Raw genomic sequence first — 18,900 nt, 5'->3', positions numbered from 1 at the left:
CACTCCACCTCTTTTAACTGAATAGTGCTTTCCTAGTCCTAACCTCTCCAAGTGCACCACATCTCTCGGAATTTAACCGAGTCTTGGAGCTTAGCACAACATATCGATCTATAGTAACAGATCTCAAAGTGCCTTAATTTAATAGCATACAGTTAAGAAGAACAAGAACGGAGCGATATTTATACACAACGTAGTTCGACACATTTTTAAGTAAACCATCCAATCTTTCATGTGTAAAGTATTTTTATAGAGTCCAGGATCGGTGCATCGAAAGTTCCGGTAGGAGAGAGAGAGAGAGAGAGAGAGAGAGAACATAAACACACACACACACTCCTAAGACTAGAACGTTCAGCACTTAAAAACGGGCGATAACCTTAGACTGCTTACTTTTGCGTAGTGTCAGACATACATCCTTCTCCCCGGTCCCCCCTACGCTGAGCTACCTCTACCCCAATCGTAAAACTTTTCCTTTCTATTATACGAGCCCAATATAGCCTTGCGGACACGTCTAGCGCCCAATGACCACACCAGATCACGAGTCAGAAATAATACTATTACTCCATCAGGTCTATATAAAAATGATACTTATTACAGCCGGTACATCCTACAAGCAAACAGATACGCATAACAGCAGCGTCCAAAATGTGAAAATTACAAGTCATCCCATCTCCAACTCTGTAAACACCCGTCTGCCGGGTAAGTGTGTAAACAATGATTACAGCCCCTCACAAATACCTACAGCTAACTTAGTTATGACGCTGAAGTCTCGATTATACACCAAGCATGCGACAGGGTGGGGATCGCGTAAATCAAAGCGCGTTTAGAGGAATGTGTCAACTTTCATCACACATGAGATGGATGTCCTCTGATGACCATTAACGATCGCAAGTAGACAGTGGTTTAAACCAGATAACCGAACACGTAGCCGCATACGACTAGAATGCTCACTATATCACGTGACTAAAGCATCGAAATGGAATACTGGCAAAAAAAAAATCTACCTTCAGCAACTTGTCCTTCTCTAGAATAAATGAGTCAACGTTTGAATCGTACCTAGTTGCAGCTCTGTCGCAATCGATCATCCCCTACACCCTGTGTTATCATTTAACACAGATGTAAGTTTAGGCGTGAATGATTGTCTGTCCTCCTGAAAAGTATAAAATGTTTTAAGATTTGTGAGTGGAAATAGTCAGCGAAGGGTGAATGACGTCGGGTTGCTGGCTGTGGGAGACACTATTTACATGTCCTGTAGGAGATGCAAGGGGGAGATAGAGATCTGCGCTATTCAGGAATCCATTTGTGCACGGTATGTCGCTAGACAATAGCTGGAGAGCAGGTATAGGGAGAGCCCACTTCAGCAAGCTGGTCCTGGGGCTGAGTGGATGGCTGTTTAGATGGACAGCTATGTGGCTTTGACATGCCGCCGGCGGCGCTCTGACACTCGCTTTGTAAGGCGCTATGGGATGAGTTTGAGCATTTAGTACTTCTCTGGTGGTTATTGGATTAAGGGGACACGGTGGCAGTCTTGCAGTGATATTTTTGTAAATCCATATCTTTGCCATTTTTTGTTCAATCTCATTGTAAAGTTGCATACTTACGTGTAGAGATCTAATATGATTTTTTTAAAAAAATTCAGAATTTTGAATAACAATCTTATGTAGTGAGATAATTTTGAATTTTTTATTGCATTATTATCTAAAGGTAAACTTTTTCATAATTTCGAGGCCAATTTGGCAATTTTTTTAATGGTAAAATAAACTACAGTAATAGATGTACAATTAAGTGCAGTAACTTTTTGGTAAATTAATGCTATTATTTTCTGTGATATTTTGGTTTCGAATATTTTTACAAGCAAACTTTTCAATATAATATCAACCACAAAAATGTGTATAATATCTCGATTAAAATTTTGTTCCACTTTAATATTGCTTCAAAGTAAAAGAATAGGCGTGCCAAATTTCATTGCAATGCTTCCAGTAGTTTCTGATATATGTGTTCCTGAAAGCAGAAAACCTTAAGTTGCAGAAAAATCATTTTAAATTTTGGATGAAATGTAAAAAAGAAAATCTCCTATACCTTAGCTTAAGCTGCCCATATCCATATTCCATTACTTCCTCATCATCCTCTACATCTCTTTAAGCTTGTCTGCTCCTTTGCCTAGTAATTTTTTCTATGTTCTGTACTGAAGTATCCACCTTTGTGATTCTTTGCTTATCAATGATCTGCAGTATCTGCTCAGTGAAGTCTCCAGGTGTAAAGCCCAACATGCTGACGATGTGAAGTCTTGCCACATTCCCATCATTAAACACTGCTGCAGCTTCCAATGCAGAAATCTTCCCACCAAATTGGAAACAAACAGTCTTTAGACATCTTTTCCAAATAAGAGCATTAGAACTTTCATTTGGGTTCTGTGTTTTCCCATGAAGACATTTTTCTAGCAGTTCTGGTGAAGCCAGAGCTCTAAAAGTTGGCCTAATGGCAATTGAAACCTCATAAGGAAGGTTATTTTTATGGGTATAAGCTTCCCCACTTTCCTTACTTTTCTAAAATTTGTACAGTTCATTATAACAGAGCCAATCTTGAGGTGTAGTGTCTGTCGACAAATAATGAAGTCAAATGGTCCATACTGCTTTCCTCATACAGCGCAAGCTTGTGAGGTTACTTCTAATTGTAGCAACATAATAGACTTGTAGGCTGTCGATTCTCTTCTTTGTTGGTCTGTTCTTACCTCCCAGTGGCTTCCCAGCCTCTAATAGCTTACCTTTATTGTCTGCAACAAATCTTCGGAGTCGTCCACCCATCCTCTTCAGAATATAGGCTAAGCACCCCAGTTTCTCAATAGTGCAATGTTTCCCATAGGGCTGACTTTTAACTACATTCTTGAAAGCACTAGAGCCTCCACCTCCTACATGCTGTACATATCTTACTCCATACTTTTGCAAAGATCTATGGAAAATGAATTTCATACCTGCAGCTTCCATCCCACCACTGGAGTCTGCATAATTTCTGCTACAAACAGCTTTATGGGTTTCTTGTCATTCTGTTTCTTACCTGCATCAATATACTTCTTGTGCAAGGAACATGCAGAACAATATTTAGACATCACCTCTAAGTCTAATACTTTTCCAGTGTCGACACTAATGATTGTTGAAACTACATGCAGTGAAGTATGCCCCTCTTCATCCAGGAACTGTCACAGGAAACTGCTATATCGTTGTTATTAGTTGCTTCACAATTTTCTTGAATTGCCCCTAGGACTGCCATTTTCATGCTCTCTTCTCTGACTTCTGCAACTGCATTGAGGAGAGCAGTATTCATTGCAGAAAATTCAGGGGAAGACCAGGCATGTTCCTAATACCGCATAAAAGGTTTCCACCATCTCTTCCGATCCCTATACATCTTAGTCCATAAGCAAATCCCATATTGGCTTCAGAGTTCCATTTCTGACCTTTGATGCCTTGAATCGTCTGGCAGTATCACAGTTTTGGCACAAAGTGTGCAATGTGCAAACGAAACCTTCTCTCTTTCCATCATCAACCAAATCCACATTTCCTCCACAAACAGAGCACTTGCAGGCTTTTCTAAGTGCTTCTGCCACCATTTCCAGATCCACAATTCTGAAACCTGTATTTCTGTCATGATGTTTTTCTTCTGACACAATCCCAGTCACAAGTTTTAATTTAGATGCACTTGGAGACAAGCTAATGTTTGCATCTGCAGGCCCAACCCTAACCCCAATGTCAGTTTTTCGTTTTATATTGAAAATATGGGATTTACTATATTTTTAAATACTTTACCAGGCTTAGGCATTGTAAAAAGGGATCAACAGAATCAACCCTGCACAAAGAATGGCACAATAAATCAAGTGTCACTATAATTACACTGAACAGCACAAAACTTGTTCACAACACTCAACAGGCTTCTATACCACACTAATTGAACTAACAAATGGCTCCACAGCCTTCTTTACAACACTGCTGTTAGGTATACAAAAAATCACAGCCTTCTAAAGCTATATATCCTAGGTTCACAGGCCAAATTCTGAAATAAAATTTTTCCTCCATTTGGTATACTGAAAAGCGGGCTCGGCACATTACACTGCTTAGGGTTTTAATTTTTTTAATGCCATTGGTAGTTCGAATTTCAAGGAAAAAATTTGAGATAATAATCTCAATCATATTTACTATCAAATAAGCAAATAAAAATAATTTGTAAATTTTTCATTATTTCTCCCACCGTCTCCCCTTAAGAACTGTAATATTGAAGGTCATGTCCTCAGGGGGACTGCTGTGTAATTGCGTGTTAACGTATTTGAAGTTATGTTTCGCGAATGGTGATGTTAAGTTGATGTCGCAATTTAGCTACCACTGTAAAAAAAAAATCTGTCTGCTGCTGAAAGAAAGAAAGAAAAAAAGAAAGAAATGGGTGACCATGCCCCCAGACCTGAAATGGATGAGTTATTAGATAAGAGCAAGTGATAGCTGAATGATGCTATGTGTTCGGATATAGGAGACTCTAAATGGCAGGGCGAGATTTTTTTTATGTGGAAATTTATGAAATCTATAGATAGTGATATTCGACCGCTAGTGACAACAGTTAAGAGCGGAAAAAAGGTACAAACATAGCGCTGGCAGAATGTTGCAGCAATGGTAATAATATTTAATTAAAGGTGGAGGTGGTAAATATGGACTAGGCTTTGAATATTGGTGCGAGTGTCGTATGTGCTTGATGCTCTGTATAAAAGTATGAGTCTTTAATTGCGTTTGGTATTTCTGGGTGTGTGTAAAATTAATTTTACTGTTGAAAGTGCGAGAAAGATGGGTTGATTGGTGTTTAGATAGAGGCTTCCTTTGTAATTCGAAAAGAGGGGACGAGAATGGTAAATTGATTGGTGGACATGGTTTGTGGGGTGATACAAGAGTGTCAAGATAGGGTTGAGGACGTTTGCATATGTTGATGGTGGGACGGATGTGAGGTTAGGTGTGGTGGGAGGTGTAAATTAGATCTTATTTTTTAAAAAACTTTTGTAAAGTAAGAATAAGGTTTTAGATGGTTGGTCACGGGACGACGTGAGAGCAGGAATGTGTAGTTATGTTTAGTTAAAAGGCCGTTTAATGTCGTGTCAGGAGCAATGCACAGTGTGCTACTGTGTCATGGGAGGTAAAGACATATGCTGCTATGATGTGTCTAGCGTACGGAGGCTGCGCTTTGGAATTATGCAACGTTGATATAAAGTTGACTTTCACCCGCGTTCGGTGGTCGCGGCTCGGGATTGTGACGGATCGCGGTCTGGTTGGACGTATGTGTGTGCTTTGACCGCTGACGAGCGCTTTGACCGCGCCAACCCACGCTTGCGGAAGCCGAGCAGGGGCTGTGCGAGGTCTGAAATCAGACGGATGGGTGACTTCACGATCCTGTGGGCAGCTTGCGGAGTGGGGGGTACCTGCGCACGTCTGCTGAGTTATTTTGCGATCGGATCTGCAGGCTCCGCTATGCGTTATTAGGATAGTTTACGAGTACTGAGCGTATCTACACATCTGTGTGATGAATTATTTAGTAGCAGTTTGCTATAGTGTGTACTGAAATTATGATTGGGTGCGTGTCTGTGGGCTGTGCAACATGGCCCATGGCACGTCTGGGTGGGTGTTTTGCGATAGTGTGATAGATATACTGTATGGTTAAATAAGTTGTTCGAAAAAATAAATAGAGTGTTCTTAATGATTACACGTGCCTGCAGCGCAGATCAGACTGATTGGTATTCCGTCACCATCTCGGTTGCGTGTGAGTAGTGAATGTTTTCCCGTCTGCGTTAATGGTGTGTGTCAGCGAGCTATGAGCTATTCTGACAATAGACGTGAAGGCAGGTCCAGACCTGATACGCCGTCGGCATACATGAGATGAACAATGCAGCTTTCACATGTGTCAGAGGAGAGTGCCCTTTCTGGTCGGCTGTCACGAGCGCTCGGAAGCTGAACTTGGCTGGAGACTCTGGAACCCCCTTCCCAGCCGACCACACGAGCGCACGACCTGCTTTGGAGCGTGATCTAATGCGCATAGGCGATATCAATTACTCCGGCGATAGGCGCGAATGCGACTGTGTTGAGGTCATGTTTGGGGGAAGCCGAGCAGAGACTTTTGGTCGGTTTGGAAGCTGGGGGTGTTTGGGCGCGTCTGTTGCACTATATTGCGGGCGTGTCTGTGCACTATGCAGTGCTTTATTTGGAGAGTGTATGAGTACAGAACTCGTCTGCTGATATTGTGTACTGCATTATTTAAGTGCTGTTTGCTATTGTGTGGCGAAATTAGGAGTTGTTTACTTGTTTGTAGCATGTGTCAGATGACCACAGTCGGATCAGCGCGGGTGTTTTGTGACAAATATACTCCACGACTAAATAAAAGGGCTCCAAATAAATAGAGTGCAGTCCTTCCTTACTTCCCCGAGCAGCACAGCGCAGTCTGAGTGGTTTTTGCGCAAAAACAGCAATCTGGTCAGACTGTGAGTGAGTCAACAAATAACTGGACAGATTTATCTTCAGTGGAGTTAGAGGTCTGGATTGGGATGAATATCTAGGTGGGTGTGGTTGTGTTGCCACGTGTAGTGGACTACTGGAGTTCAGAACCTGCCTTATGTCAGCCTTACATAATGATACTTATGAGATGCAAAAGTTTAAAAAATATATGTCCCAAATAAATAAAGTACACTCTTTCCACCTTCCATCAGCCTATGGACTGAAATTATTTCCGAAAATTAGGAGTTGTTTGGTTATTCGGACGTAAATGTTTTGCATTATTTACGAGTGGTTCGCATGTCTGTAGGCTGTACTATGAGCTATTTTTAACTGTTTACAATTAGCAAGCGTGCGTCTAGAGCATTATAAATGATTTGTGTAGGGGTGTTTTGCAGGTCTGTATGGCGTGGAACATGTCGGTGTGATACATATACTTCATTCCTAAATAAAGTAAAGCGGTTCCTCGATCCATGGGCCTAGTGCAGGGTGAGTCCTTTTACCCGAAACGTGTAGGAAGTGGTTGAGTGCTGGTGGCTTTGTTTAGTGGTGATGAGCTTCGTTTCAAACAATTTTCTTAGGTTGGTGCTGGAAGCACAAGTGAGCTTTCTTTACTGGCAGATTTCAAACTTGGCGCGTAGGTCCTAGGGGGACTTGGCGGTTTGGTGGCTGAGGTTAGTACAAGTGCCCTTTCTTTCCAACAATTTTGTTAGTGACCTTTCTTTACAGCCGGTATTCAAACTCGGCGCTGGTTCCTAGGAAAAGGTGGCTGTGTGGTCTTCGAAAAGTAGTTGAAATTAGGTAGTTGAACACCTTTGCATACGTATATGAAATTGTAAATTGAATTATTTAATATGATTAAAACCGAAATGGAATTAAGTACTTAGGTATTTACAGAAGAGTATGTCCGTCGCATGTATGGAGGGTGTGTGACGTTAGCGAGACGGCGGCGCAGCAATTGTACAGTTATAACGTGCACGTGAGGGAGAGTCAGTTAGAGATCGTTCTAGTGACAACATAACGTTTTGTTATACAGTCATGGCTGATTCCACTTTCGAGCAAGTTTGCCACCTAAAGTGTAACACTGCGTTCTTGCTCGCACAAGGACACGTGGTTGACGGTGAGCAGTCGGCATCGACTGTTTTGAATGTGCCCAGGAAAACAACTTTGGCGCCAAAAGTGTGGCAGGGAACGGCCGACCGATGTGTGATTCAGCTCCGAGGAGAAAACTTGATTTACTAGAGGAATTCGAGATAGCTATCCATGAAATAAACAAAGCAATATTCTAAATGCACAAGATAATTTTAAAGAAATGATAGGCTACCAGTGAAAAAAGATAAGTGCCGGAGAAAGTTCGTATGTGTGGTCGATTATGGGGTGTTGGGGTTTGAACTTGTGATAGATTTTTGTTATGGATGTAAGGAAAATGGCTTTCGCGCCGAGAAAAATCAGACATCTTGAATAAATAATAAACGATAATAATAAATAGAACTACAGTTTTCGAGACATTATCGTGTTGGAATTTGGTGGAGTTTTCTAGTGGAGGTAGGCCCATAATAAATAATAATAATAATAATAATAATAAATGAAACAAATGATAATAAATTATAATGAATGATAATAAATGACAATGAATGATAATGAATGTTAATAAATGATAATGAGTAATAAACAAAACTAAGGTTTTGCAGCCATTATCGTGTTGGAATTTGAATTTGGAGGGAATTTTCTCGCGGAGGCAGGTCAATAATAATAAATAATAATAATTGATAATAAATAATAATAAATGAACATAAATAACAATAGATAATAATAATAAAGAGAACCCGCCAATATCGTGCTGGAATTCAAACTTCCCGCCATTTTTACTTCTGGAGGGTTAGGTTAGTGGACGTTGCTCAATTGGTCTATTTTCCCACCAAAATTCAAAATTCCCGCCATTTTTTCTAGAGGTTAGGTTAGTGGACATAGCCCAATTGACCTGTTTAAATAATAATAAATGTTAATAAATGATGATGAATAATAATAAAGACAAGTACTGATTTGTATGCATTATCCTGTTGGAATTCAACTGTCCCGCCATTTTTCTTGTGGAGGCTTAGGTTAGTGGACATAGCACAATTGGTCTATTTTCCCGCCAAAATTCAAACTTTCAGCCATTTGTTTCTGAGTTTAGATTAGTGGACATAGCACAATTGACCTATCTCCCACCAAAAGCCGCCATCTCAGATGACGTCATGCGCTATTGCCAAGTCTACATGCCACCAACTTGGATGACGTCATCGCCACCATCTTGAATAAATTTGGCAACAATGCAGCGTGCCCTCCTATGAATACTGCCTCGGTCTGTGATGTCATGTGTTTATGTAGTTACCATTATAAATAAGTGATGTATAAAAGTCAGCTGTTTTTTATTACTTTTCTCTCATATAGGTTTGTTCCTAATTATGTTTTTGCCTAAAGTTAGTTTTTGTTTTATTTTACGTTTTTAATTTTTCGTAATAACTGTTGGTGTCTATGATTTATGTTGGTATTCTGTCTCTGTTTTACACTACTCATTTTATCGCTGTTGCTATGAATATTTATTGTTTAGAGTCAGTGATATTATTATTTTACCCGTTCTTCAGATTTATAATGTGAATAAAGTTTTCTATATACTTTTTGTGCTGTAGGTCGGTGTGTTCGTTCAGTAAATTTGTTGGGTTGCTGCATGCATGTGAATATATCTCTATTTCCTCAAGGATGTTCAACAATGTTCCCTTTTGCGTAATATGGAGGATTTTTATTGCTTCGTTTATGGGTTTTACATAGTGTTTCTCTGTTTGTAAATGTTGAAAAAATGTAGATGGTTTGTTTTCACTGAATGATTCCTTCAAGAAATCCGTGCTCGATTTTCTATTTAACCTTTGTTCAATCCAAGGTGTCTTTCTTAACAAGATGTTGCTGCAACATAATTGCCAGTAATCTGTGAATGAACATGAGGTGTTAACTCTTCTGGGTTTTACCAGCAAGTTAAGTGGACACACATTGAAATGTTTCGAAATCCTAAGTTTATGGTTGTCCTTTTGTGGTTTCTTCGTTTGAGTTTCGGTTGGATGTTAAACCACGATCTTTCATACTTCTCGAGTTACATATTTTCGCTGGTAACAGTGGTTGGAAGTCGTTCGACTCTATTGGTCTGAAGATTTAATATTTCATGTTATATCAGGTAGGGTCAACTCAGAATTTTATACCCTTTTGCTAATTCGTTGATTGGGTCCATCTTTTTGTTTAGTTGTTTACTTGAGAAGACTTAAAGCTTGCTTACCACGTTAGGCCTAACATCGTAGCTGTTGACATACAGCAAGTTGTACCACCAGCGGCGGGTACATTGCTCACTGTCTACCACCATCTCCTCAGACCAAAGGGGTCCGTTGCCAAGGCGAGGCAAGAATGTGGCATAGAACCAAATCATTACGGCATAGGGGGGCGTCAGGCGCAGGTAGCGCTGCAGGTAGAAACGGAAGAGGCCGAAGGGCTGGCCGTGGGCGCGCTCCCTCAGGAAGCCGAAGCCCACCAGCATGCCGCTCATCAGGAAGAACGAGTCCACAGCCAGGCTCCCGCCACTTATCAGAGGAACAGTCGTCCAGTCGTCAGTCATCTGCAAATAGACAAACAATTTTTTTTTCTTATCCTGCTTGGGGCATGGATGTGTGTGATGTCCTTAGGTTAGTTAGGTTTAAGTATTTCTAAGTTCTAGGCGACTGATGACCTCAGAAGTTGAGTACCATAGTGCTCAGAGTCATTTGAACCATTTTTCTGTCTGTTTGATAAGTTGAAATTTATGTCAAATACTAAGATCTACATTCCGCTGGCGGTGTAAGCTTCTAAGTCAGTACCGCCAAGAGATATGGCCATTTATGCCAAGTTTCATGATACTCGCAAACTAACTCATAAAAACCTGTATGGTACATCCCGTTGACCTAAAATCACGAAAATTCCGACAGGTTTTCCCGTTTTTGCTAGCCGTGACTGTCGTCGAAAATACCTTTGTTGCATTTGCAACTCTCACGATTTTTCGACTCTTAAAAACCTATTTTGTCTCTTGCTGCATTTCATTTTTGTAAAACTTTACAAAAGTTGAAACTTCCTGGCAGATTAAAACTGTGTGTCGGACCGAGACTCGAACTCGGGACCCTTGCTTTTCGCGGGCAACTGACCTATCCAAGCACGACTCAAGCCCCGTCCTCACAGCTTTACTTCTGCCAGTATCTCGTCTCCTACCTTACAAGTTTCACAAAAGCTCTCCTGCTAACCTTGCAGAACTATTACTCCTGATAGAAAGGATATTGCGGAGACATGGCTTAGCCACAGCCTGGGGGATGTTTCCAGAATGAGATTTTCACTCTGCAGCGGAGTGTGTGCTGATATGATACTTGCTCGCGAAAGGCAAAGGTCCCGAGTTCGAGTCTCGGTCGGGCACACTGTTTTAATCTGTCAGGAAGTTTCATATCATCGCACACTCCGCTGCAGAGTGAAAATCTCATTCTGTTTACAAAAGTTGTCAGGTGGAAGGCAGTGGACTTCCGAATACAAATTTACCTTTGACATTTGTGTTTTCTACACACAGGGGTAGGGGCAAATGCATGACTATATCTACTCCACCTCTTTCCCCCTCCCCTCCCTGCTTCCCCTCCTCAGTCTTCCCCTCTGCTCTCCTAAGCAATATCCCCCCCCCTCTTCCCACTGCAGTCACAATACAGTATTTTACTGGCCACTGAAACGAAACACACAGTTAGAATGCACCCAAGAGCTGCCATCGTGTAAGTAATCACAGCAACCTCACAGCTTCATAAGCAGAACACACACTCAGCGTTGTCAAGTTTCGGGCTGTCTGAGACCTTACAGACTTCACAGCAAACTGATGCAGCTTTTTCAGCAACACACACACACACACACACACACACACACACACACACACACACACACACACACACTGTACGATGGACGAGCTACCTCACAGAGGAAAGTTTCATTTCATCCCCGACGAAAATTCGATCTTTGCACAAAAATAAATTATTAATTTAAAGAAACCGAAGCTTATCTTTATTATTTACCAAAATATTGAAAGATTTCTTGTCTAACAGTCCAAAACACACATGTCAAGACTGTCTGTCTTACTGGTATTACTGTTGTGACTCACATATTGACGTGCTGTTAGCAACGCGTGTAATTCAGTCTTTGAACGCCACTGTCTGTACTATTGTTCCACAACAATACAAAATTGTGTGGCTTACTTATTAACACAACTGTTGTCACTTATAGGTTAAGTTGCACTTCTCAACAAGAATAGTTCGATGAATATACCGCTTCATACAAAGCACAATGGAATCTCAAATTAAATGTCACAATGTTATTTCCATGTCTAAAGCGCCTGTACCATTGTTATGCAACAGTAAAAACACACATGGCTTGCTTATTGTCGCTACTGTTGTAACTTACAGATTAAAGGTGCAGTTACATGTGTGTGCTTTACATCTAATTGCTCTGTGCCTGTGCTTGCCCCTTACTCAAGTAGAGGCTTGCTATAGTTGCATACCTCTTTCTGAACATTTGCGCTTGAGTGATTCCATTCACACCTAGAGAGAAACAGGCATGCTACTCCACGTTATCAAGTTGCAGTTGCGAGTTAAGTGCTCCTATGTGGTTGGTCAGTGGTCGATGACTTTGTTTATCAGAGCCAGCCGCCAGCCATGAGTGCTAGCAATGTGCATCAGCGAGACTGAAGCATAAGCATGTTCTATAAAGCAAATTGAATACCACCTAACATACTTATAACTCTCACTGCGAGGAAAAAAACGCTTGTTAGATCCTTAACATAAACAGTAAACAGGGCAAGAATATGCAGCTGCACATATTGTGTTTATCTCGTAATGCATTTAATCACAATGATGAAATCTGAACATGAGAAAATCTTATTTTAAGTAAAAAAAAAGTAACAACTCTCAAATAAACATGTTTGGAAAACCTTTCAGTTTATATTTTGAATGTACATTTTTTGTCCACTTTCAGAGCTCATAGACTGAAGCATTGGAAACAGTCACAAACATCTGGACATTTTGTTGTTGGTCTGATAAATTCGATTCGCTGGCTAGGCCAGGTGCCTTGGGGGTTGCAACTTGTGAATAATTGGAGAGAGTAGCTTCGGCAGCACACGGATCTTCATCACAAAGACTGCTGACGGCTAATGAAGAAATACCAGGTTCCATTTTCAAATCAAAGGTACTTTATGGTTGTACATTTCTGCTAGAGGTGTAAGTGTTCTTTTATTTTCCACTTATTGATACAAACTATTTATGAATCAGAACGGTTCGTAAAGGAATCAGGATCGCTTCAGCACAAGTTGGCCATAATCACACCCAAACTTCAACGTGTATTTATCAGAAGTATGAATAATTTTTTGTTGTTGAGATGTCCATTTGTCGTTTCCAGGTTGTTATTTGTGAGGAAGTGTAGCAGTTAGTTAGTTTCATTCCGCCTTTATAATCAAAGGAAGTAATCAGGCTGAGAAAAGGAAATCATGACAATACTTTACCAGTTTCATGTGTTCCTTTGCCAAAGTGCTAAGGGAAAGGCAAACTTGAATGCATGTAATAAAATGAAACCTTTAAAAGTGAGACACAGTAAAACAAAGCCACAAATGGAGGGAACAGCAGACAGGTCCATGAGCATTACACATATCTCCTGATCTGATATGGGAAGACTCCCGTGCACCTTATTGCCTCTTTATGCAACGGCTGCATGGGCCTAGTGTGCACAGAAAATTAGACAGGTGCAATCTCATATTAAGGTGCACTTGGCGAGGACAAACTTAAGCTGTCGCAGGGTGGAAATTAAATGACACTTATGAAATAATAAACTGAATATTATTTTTAATGTCTCAATTAAATACAATTTCGAACTGATAAGAAACAAGTGTTTCCATGAACTTCCTGGCAGATTAAAACTGTGTGCCCGACCGAGACTCGAACTCGGGACCTTTTGCCTTTCGCGGGCAAGTGCTCTACCACTTTTTTTTTTTGCATTTTGCTCGTTATTGATCGTTGTGTTTGGTCGTTGCGGACGTCGCAAGACATCCTGTTCATGTTCGGTGGTTGATCCTTCCACTCAGTTTTTTATTACAGAGACCAACCGGCTCTCTGACCGAACACGCTGAGCTACCGTGCCGGCCAACCATCTGAGCTACCGAAGCACGACTCACGACCGGTCCTCACAGCTTTACTTCTGCTAGTATCTTGTCTCCTACGTTCCAAACTTCAAGTGTTTCCATGCTTACAAATACCCATCTCCGACTTTTTTTCAAAGTCAGATAAATATTATAGTGATCTCATGCTAGGGTATTAAAATTATCTTGCAAAACTAAACATTTGTAATCTTCTCCTAACTTATGCTGTCGCACAAAGGAAGTCGATATTTAATATCCTTAGTCTTCCACAGTGTCACTCTATAGTTATAAATCGTAGCTTACAGTTTGGTAAGAGGATGTTCAATAGCCAAGGAAGACATAAACGTTTTTCATAACACATATCAGGGACACTTAACAAAATCAATAAGATAGTTATTGATATCAATGTTCACTTCTGGGCTTCTGATGACCTACAGAGTGTCCTGAAAAGGGCTCCCTGATTTCAAAATTAAATATCTCGAAAACAAAGATCGATAGAGGAATGCTGTAGACGGTACGTTTATTGTGAAATCTGTAAGAAGTTTATGCAGCAGTTTGAAATAGTACAGCTCATATCAGTATACATAAGTGAAATAATCGTTTGAAAACAATCTTTGCAAACAATCACATGACTATGTTTTCAAAATATTCACCATTGGCACTACAGAGGTTGCGCAAACGAAGAATGAAATACGCCATCACATTTCGTAGTGTCTCAACCGAAATGGATTCACATGCCACAGAGATCGCCGATTCAAGCTCGTCCAGCGTGGCGGGATGCTTCGGGTAGACCATGTCTTTCACTGTGCCCCACAATAAAAAAGTCACAGGGAGTCAAATCCGGCGAATATGGAGGCCAATCCATGCCTGCACCAGTAAATTTGGGATATTACAAAGCAATGACTCGATTCCCGAAGTATTCCTCAAGAAAGCGGAACACTTGTTTGGTCCGATGTGGTCGGGCTACATCTTGCATAAACCATTCAGTACCTGGTCGATCCTCTAACGCTTGCTGTGTGGCGACAAATTGTTCCAAAATTGCAACGTAACGTACACCAGTGACCGTTTCTCGAATGAAAAAAGGGCCAATAATAACTCTGCTGCTTACTGCAGCCCACACAGTAACTTTAGGAGAATACATGGGTTTCGCTTCACACCAATATGGCTTTTCAGAACCCCAAAATCGCCAGTTCTGCTTATTCAAGTATCCATTCAGGTGGAAGTGTGCTTTACCTGTAAACCAGATGCAGCCAACATCAAATCCTTCACTATCAATCATTGTGAGCATCTGATTAGCAAAGGCAACTCTTTGTTGCACAGCTCGTACGGGTATGGCCTGGTGCTTTTGAATTTTGAATGGAAACACGTGTAGGCTCTTTCTCAGTATTTTCTGCGTGCTGGAAAGCTTCAAACCAGTCTCTACTGACGGATGACATTGGATTTGGCTGAATAATTTCAGAAACTGTGGCGATATTTTCAGGCGTAACTGCGGTTTGGTTGCGGCCAACATGCCCCACTAGATCATCAGTTACGCTGCCTGTTCGTTGAAATTTTGCGAATGGTTTTCGTATCGGGTCCTTTTGGAACATTAAATCGTGCTTGAAAACTTCGCCTTGTTGCCGTAGGACTCTCTTCTAACCTGTGGTACACTAGCACCAGAAAAACGTGTTGTTCAATGGAGTACATGGTTTTAATCTCTTCCTTCGGTACGCTAACCCCCTTTCACGTTTCAACAGTGGAACTGATCGCTCTGGGCTTCGTATCACTCACTATTTATACTATGCGTTACGTATGGCGATTACAGCGCCATCTGTTAGCAGCTTTTGTAACTAATATTTCAAACTGCTGTATAAACTTCTTACAGCTTTCACAATAATCATACCGTTTACTGCATTCCTCTATCGATCTTTGTTTTCAAGATATTTAATTTTGAAATCAGGGAGTCCTTTTCTGGACACCCTGTATGAATCATCTATATATCCTTTTACTGTAATTGTAACTCTTCCACATTAAAACGCCTTTTCCACGTGTCCCCCCCCCCCCCCCCCCCCATGAACCATGGACCTTGCCGTTGGTGGGGAGGCTTGCGTGCCTCAGCGATACAGATGGCCGTACCGTAGGTGCAACCACAACGGAGGGGTATCTGTTGACAGGCCAGACAAACGTGTGGTTCCTGATGAGGGGCAGCAACCTTTTCAGTAGTTGCAGGGGCAACAGTCTGGATGATTGACTGGTCTGGCCTTGCAACATTAACCAAAACGGCCTTGCTGTGCTGGTACTGCGAACGGCTGAAAGCAAGGGGAAACTACAGCCGTAATTTTTCCCGAGGACATGCAGCTTTACTGTATGATTAAATGATGATGGCATCCTCTTGGGTAAAATATTCCGGAGGTAAAATAGTCCCCCATTCGGATCTCCGGGCGGGGACTACTCAAGAGGATGTCGTTATAAGGAGAAAGAAAACTGGCGTTCTACGGATCGGTGCGTGGAATGTCAGATCCCTTAATCGGGCAGGTAGGTTAGAAAATTTAAAAAGGGAAATGGATAGGTTAAAGTTAGATATAGTGGGAATTAGTGAAGTTCGGTGGCAGGAGGAACAAGACTTCTGGTCAGGTGAATACAGGTTTATAAACACAAAATCAAATAGGGGTAGTGCAGGAGTAAGTTTAATAATGAATAGGAAAATAGGAATGCGGGTAAGCTACTACAAACAGCATAGTGAACGCATTATTGTGGCCAAGATAGATACGAAGCCCACACCTACTACAGTAGTACAAGTTTATATACCAACTAGCTCTGCAGATGACGAAGAAATTGAAGAAATGTACGATGAAATAAAAGAAATTATTCAGATAGTGAAGGGAGACGAAAATTTAATAGTAATGGGTGACTGGAATTCGAGTGTAGGAAAAGGGAGAGAAGGAAACATAGTAGGTGAATATGGATTGGAGCTAAGAAATGAAAGAGGAAGCCGCCTAGTAGAATTTTGCACAGAGCACAACTTAATCATAGGTAACACTTGGTTTAAGAATCATGAAAGAAGGTTGTATACGTGGAAGAACCCTGGAGATACTAAAAGGTATCAGATAGATTATATAATGGTAAGACAGAGATTTAGGAATCAGGTTTTAAGTTGTAAGACATTTCCAGGGGCAGATGTGGACTCTGACCACAATCTATTGGTTATGACCTGTAGATTAAAACTGAAGAAACTGCAAAAATGTGGGAAATTAAGGAGATGGGACCTGGATAAACTGAAAGAACCAGAGGTTGTACAGAGTTTCAGGGAGAGCATAAGGGAACAATTGACAGGAATAGGGGAAAGAAATACAGTAGAAGAAGAATGGGTAGCTCTGAGGGATGAAGTAGTGAAGGCAGCAGAGGATAAAGTAGGTAAAAAGACGAGGGCTGCTAGAAATCCTTGGGTAACAGAAGAAATATTGAATGCAATTGATGAAAGGAGAAAATATAAAAATGTAGTAAATGAAGCAGGCAAAAAGGAATACAAACGTCTCAAAAATGAGATCGATAGGAAGTGCAAAATGGCTAAACAGGGATGGCTAGAGGACAAATGTAAGGATGTAGAAGCTTATCTCAGTAGGGGTAAGATAGATACTGCCTACAGGAAAATTAAAGAGACCTTTGGAGAGAAGAGAACCACGTGTATGAATATCAAGAGCTCAGATGGCAACCCAGTTCTAAGCAAAGAAGGGAAGGCAGAAAGGTGGAAGGAGTATATAGAAGGTTTATACAAGGGCGATGTACTTGAGGACAATATTATGGAAATGGAAGAGGATGTAGATGAAGACGAAATGGGAGATACGATACTGCGTGAACAGTTTGACAGAGCACTGAAAGACCTGAGTCGAAACAAGGCCCCCGGAGTAGACAACATTCCATTAGAACTACTGACGGCCTTGGGAGAGCCAGTCATGACAAAACTCTACCAGGTGGTGAGCAAGATGTATGAGACAGGCGAAATACCCTCAGACTTCAAGAAGAATATAATAATTCCAATCCCAAAGAAAGCAGGTGCTGACAGATGTGAAAATTACCGAACTATCAGTTTAATAAGTCACAGCTGCAAAATACTAACGCGAATTCTTTACAGACGAATGGAAAAACTGGTACATGCGGACCTCGGGGAGGATCCGTTTGGATTTCGTCGAAATGTTGGAACACGTGAGGCAATACTGACCTTACGACTTATCTTAGAAGAAAGATTAAGAAAAGGCAAACCTACGTTTCTAGCATTTGTAGACTTAGAGAAAGCTTTTGACAATGTCGACTGGAATACTCTTTTTCAAATTCTAAAGGTGGCAGGGGTAAAATACAGGGAGCGAAAGGCTATTTATAATTTGTACAGAAACCAGATGGCAGTCATAAGAGTCGAGGGGCATGAAAGGGAAGCAGTGGTTGGGAAAGGAGTGAGACCGGGTTGTAGCCTCTCCCCGATGTTATTCAATCTGTATATTGAGCAAGCAGTAAAGGAAACAAAAGAAAAATTTGGAGTAGGTATTAAAATTCATGGAGACGAAGTAAAAACTTTGAGGTTCGCCGATGACATTGTAATTCTGTCAGAGACGGCAAAGGACTTGGAAGAGCAGTTGAACGGAATGGACAGTGTCTTGAAAGGAGGATATAAGATGAACATCAACAAAAGCAAAACGAGGATAATGGAATGTAGTCAAATTAAATCGAGTGATGCTGAGGGAATTAGATTAGGAAATGAGACACTTAAAGTAGTAAAGGAGTTTTGCTATTTAGGAAGTAAAATAACTGATGATGGTCGAAGTAGAGAGGATATAAAATGTAGACTGGCAATGGCAAGGAAAGCGTTTCTGAAGAAGATAAATTTGTTAACATCGAATATAGATTTATGTATCAGGAAGTCGTTTCTGAAAATATTTGTTTGGAGTGTAGCCATGTATGGAAGTGAAACATGGACGATAACTAGTTTGGACAGGAAGAGAATAGAAGCTTTCGAAATGTAGTGCTACAGAAGAATACTGAAGATAAGGTGGATAGATCACGTAACTTATCAGGAGGTATTGAATAGGATTGGGGAGAAGAGAAGTTTGTGGCACAACTTGACTAGAAGAAGGGATCGGTTGGTAGGACATGTTTTGAGGCATCAAGGGATCACAAATTTAGCATTGGAGGGCAGTGTGGAGGGTAAAAATCGTAGAG

General features: G+C 40.9%; 1 protein-coding gene across 1 annotated transcript in view; it reads right to left on the bottom strand.

The window, feature by feature from the left end:
- The window catches only part of LOC126281802 (nose resistant to fluoxetine protein 6-like), a 252,843-nt gene that overhangs the window by 139,529 nt on the left and 94,414 nt on the right, over positions 1 to 18,900 (bottom strand). Inside the window, exon 6 of the mRNA XM_049981017.1 lies at positions 9,814 to 10,146. Within this exon, the coding sequence (XP_049836974.1) occupies positions 9,814 to 10,146 (333 nt within the window). The remainder of the gene's footprint in view (positions 1 to 9,813; positions 10,147 to 18,900) is intronic.

Source organism: Schistocerca gregaria, chromosome 7, assembly GCF_023897955.1.
Source record: "Schistocerca gregaria isolate iqSchGreg1 chromosome 7, iqSchGreg1.2, whole genome shotgun sequence".
Classification (NCBI taxonomy): domain Eukaryota; kingdom Metazoa; phylum Arthropoda; class Insecta; order Orthoptera; family Acrididae; genus Schistocerca; species Schistocerca gregaria.
The sequence above is the reverse complement of the archived record's forward strand: the minus strand, read 5'-3'. Positions and strand labels throughout refer to the sequence as shown.